Here is a 4,101-nt window from a genome sequence, read left to right on the forward strand (position 1 = left end):
TCCTTAATAAAATCATACTCAACCTTCGCATGCTATAATCGTGCTAAGTAAAATTGTAACAGTATGTATCTATATATTAACGCCAAGCACGGATTATAATCGAAGCAAAGTAGAGATTAGTTTAAGTTTCTTTCGTAATAGTAGATCATACTACTCCGGTTGATGAGGATTGGAATAAAGGGACTAGTCGATTATTAAAATCTACATATGCATGCGTACAAAATGTATATAAATTCAACTTTGATTTTCATTTAATTAACAATTCGATGATGGTGGTTGTGATATATATGAAATTTAATGGAAAAAATTAATACGGAGTAGCATGTTAACTTAACTCAACATATAAATGAAGTAATATTGGTGAAATGAAATGCAATTATGAAAATATATTTACCTTTATGCGGGTGTAACAATATAGGAATAAAGAATTTGGTTCCAAATATCAGGCAATCCGGGAAGACACCAGTGGAGACAATCTGCAAAGATCTTAAGTCGTTCTTTACTAAAATTATGAGGAAACTTTCTGTAGATTGATGGATGGGCATCTAATCTGTAATCCGACATATGCGATATATTCAAATATTCGATATTTAGACCTCGCGCCTTCATTTGTTGTATGACAGCGTCGACTATATGCATCATATCTCGATCAAGACCAGTTTTTGTCTCCTCTATTTCCAAAACCGGCTCGACTTTACTGTGACATATCGACACAACATCCCCGTTGCCGCCCCTGAAATCCAAATTTTTAACTACCTCGACCGCGACTCATATGTCACTTTCAATTAACATATAAAATAAATTATTGCAATGACGACAATAACCATAATAATAATAAAAAGAACGCACCGAGACACGTGAAAAGGCGAAGGGCTCATAAAGAGCAACTTAGTTCTTGTTCGATTAATGTTGCTTTCCAACCAATCCGACCATACATTTAAGGCCATCTCGTAGCGACGGATCATCGAATCCGCATAAACTCTTTTGTCGGAACTCCCAAAAGATCCCCATCTGATCATGCAAAATAATTAGGACGTGTGTCTGACAGAGAGAAAGAGAGAGAAAAAAGTAGAGAAGTTACGAGAGTGTGATGTTTGGGTCATCAATCCACCATGCATAGGAATCGAAGACGAGGAAATCTGCATCATGCCATCTTGTAGCATGCTTCTCGATTGTCGTTATCCTGACCGTACGATTGTGAAGATTCGAGTGATCAAATGGATTGTCGCAGTCAGATTCTACTAGATACGGCGACCAATAGAATTCGATCGTTGCATTGTATTCCTTCAATGAAATTTTTATATTACAATTTCGTATTATATATATGTATTGGTAGGGTTGTAAATTAAAATAAAAACTTACGGTAGCCTTGAAAATGAATAAATTGCCTTTATTGATCACTGATTTTGGAGAAGATGGAGAAAGAGCAGACTCGATTAGGCAAAGCATCGAAACCCATTGATTCCTATTTAATGAATCTCCCACAAACACTAACCTTTTCCCCCTTATTTTCTCCAGTAATGTTGTTCCATTGAACCTATTCAAACATAAAATTATATGTACAATCATCTATACGAGACAATCAGACAGTGTCAATTTCTAATTTAGATAATATTCATTGTAAAAATAAAATTTTATCGAAATTACTATTTGTCGTCGTAATTACATACAATTATTTTTATTTTTCAGATGTCTTAAACATTTAGTACATATATGGTCTTATTCATTGTTTCCATAGAGATGTAATATTTTTTTTAACTTATTTACTAATATACAACTGTTTCATTATTTGACCAACTCCTTTAACATTGATATTGTTACTAGTATAACTATAGAATGTTTTTAAGTTTATATTTTTTTTTCAATGTTGTTCCTTAATTTTTGTGTAGTGTTCTTTATGGAAATAGCAGTAGTAATATTTTTTGACTTTTCATGTAACAAGAATTTGTGTAGTGTTTTATAATCACACTATTTATTACTCCCTCTGTTCCACAGTAACAGAGGCGTTTCGTTTTGAGCACTCATTTTGAAAAAATAATAATAAATAGTTAAAGTGAAGAAAGAGTAAAGTAAGAGAGAGAATATTGTAGATAAGACTCTTCACTACATTATTATCTCTCTTACTTTACTCTATCTCCACTTTAACTATTTATTATCATTTTTTCAAAACGAGAGCTCAAAACGAAACGCCTCTATTACTGTGGAACGGAGGGAGTATTTATTTTAGTATAATCATCAATTTTTAAGGGCCAAAATATTAAATAAAAGGATAAATTGCGAAATAAATCACGGGAATAGTTAAATTATGGTTTGTCTCATACTTTTCAAAATTGGAACAATAAACCACTATGTTTTAGAAGTTTGCAATCATCTCATAGGCCATTTTTCCGACATAACCCGAGATGATGTGGAAACCAAATTTCACAATTACCCAACCATCGTTTAAGGTAAACAACACAACGTCGTTATATGTCACCACCGTGTTTTTCACATAGATAAATCCAGGGAAAATTGCGAAATTCTAAAATTCGATGATTTATCATCCTCGTTTTGAAAAATGTAGGACAAACCACAATTTGATTATTCTTTATGATTAATTTGCAATTTGTCCTAAATAAAAATAGTTTGTTTTTTTTATAGTTTTGAGAAATATAGGACAAACCTTGGAAGATTGCAGTGATGAGGTTGCCATCTCCAGTTCTGATATTGAACATCTTCTCTTCCAAACTTTAGACACGCGTAGTAGTCCATCATGAACGAGCATGCTCTCTCCTCGTACAATGGGTACGAAACGTTGTCAAAAATCCATCTGCCTGAAAATAAGCTGCAATTTTTGCTCCAACTAAATATCTTTGCAGTCTCATCGTACTTAGTTTTTTCTTGGCGTTGTGGCAGCTTGAAGCTCCCGTTGTCGCCTGCTCGGTGAAAAGCAACGGCGATTATCATGAAAGCTACGAGGAAGGTGAAGAAACCTGCATAGTTGGCTACAGTTTTCCTCAATTCAAAATGCATTTTGTGTCTGCTTGAAGAAGTCAATGATATGTACCTTAGTTTTTTATTAAGAAGCATATATGCTGCGACTTATATACACGTTCTATATCTCGTGTTTCTATTTTCTTTTTGTGATAGTTGGCATTTAAATCATATTCTGTCCAAAAAAATAATAATCGCATTTGTGAACATTACTAATTTTAATGAAAAATTTGTAAAGTAAGAAAGAGAGAGAAAAAGTAATAAAGTAATAGAAACATGGAGAAAACGTAGTACTCCCTCCGTCCCGACTCATATGATATAGTCGACACGTTATTTTAAGAGTTGTTGGTCAATGTGTTTAATTGGAGAGAGAAATAGTGAGTGTAAGTTTTAAATAGAGTGAGAAAGAGAGTTGAATATTTAATTGGAGCGAGAAAAAAGTGATTAAGTGTATTAGTTGAAGTTAGAAAATTACCAAAAATAGAAATATGTCATTTGATTAGGACAAATAAAAAAGGAAGTGTATTATCTTAGTTGAGACGGAGGGAGTAAAATATTGATAAGTTTCATTTGTGGACTTAGCGCTGATAATCACAACTAAAGATATTATCATATTAATTAAAGAACGTGTTTCCTTCCCTAATTTTAAAGATACGTATTGGCAAGTTTTGAAATCATTAACTCAGTAAGTTACTTATGATTTAACATTATAAAAATAGTAAATAAATGCCGACAATTTCAAAGACCAGCATGAGCTCTTCTTGCTAACGGCAGATTCAGAAAACTTTTATCGTAGGGGTTGAAAATAGTAAAAAATTAATAATAAAATAATATTTAAATAATTACTCTCTCCGTTTTATAGTAATAGAGTCATTTTGTCATTTTGGTACGTTTTATAGTAATAGAGTCATTTCCATTTTTAGTAAATGTCAACACATTTTTCCACACTACTTTACTCTCTCTTACTTTATTCTCTCTTCATCTATCTACCTTTTTTTTTCACTTTACTTTCCCTTTACTTAACCCACCTAACATAATTTTTCTTAATCTATGTGCCGAAAAGAAACGCCCCCATTACTATGGAACGGAGGGAGTATTATTTAGAAAATTACTTGTAACTATATAGTA

The 4,101-nt window shown here is 32.4% G+C and overlaps 1 protein-coding gene across 1 annotated transcript; it reads right to left on the reverse strand.

The window, feature by feature from the left end:
* Positions 1–396: 396 nt before the first annotated feature.
* Positions 397–3,012, reverse strand: LOC125221041 (protein trichome birefringence-like 34). Its single transcript, XM_048123167.1, has 5 exons — positions 2,663–3,012; positions 1,363–1,537; positions 1,082–1,284; positions 850–1,011; positions 397–733 (listed from the first exon to the last, which is right to left on the reverse strand). The coding sequence occupies exons 1-5, from the start codon at positions 3,010–3,012 to the stop codon at positions 397–399; spliced, it is 1,227 nt and encodes a 408-aa protein (XP_047979124.1).
* Positions 3,013–4,101: the final 1,089 nt, after the last annotated feature.

This window comes from Salvia hispanica, chromosome 1 (assembly GCF_029641045.1).
Source record: "Salvia hispanica isolate PSC_SH4W2 chromosome 1, Shi_PSC_v1, whole genome shotgun sequence".
Lineage (NCBI taxonomy): Eukaryota > Viridiplantae > Streptophyta > Magnoliopsida > Lamiales > Lamiaceae > Salvia > Salvia hispanica.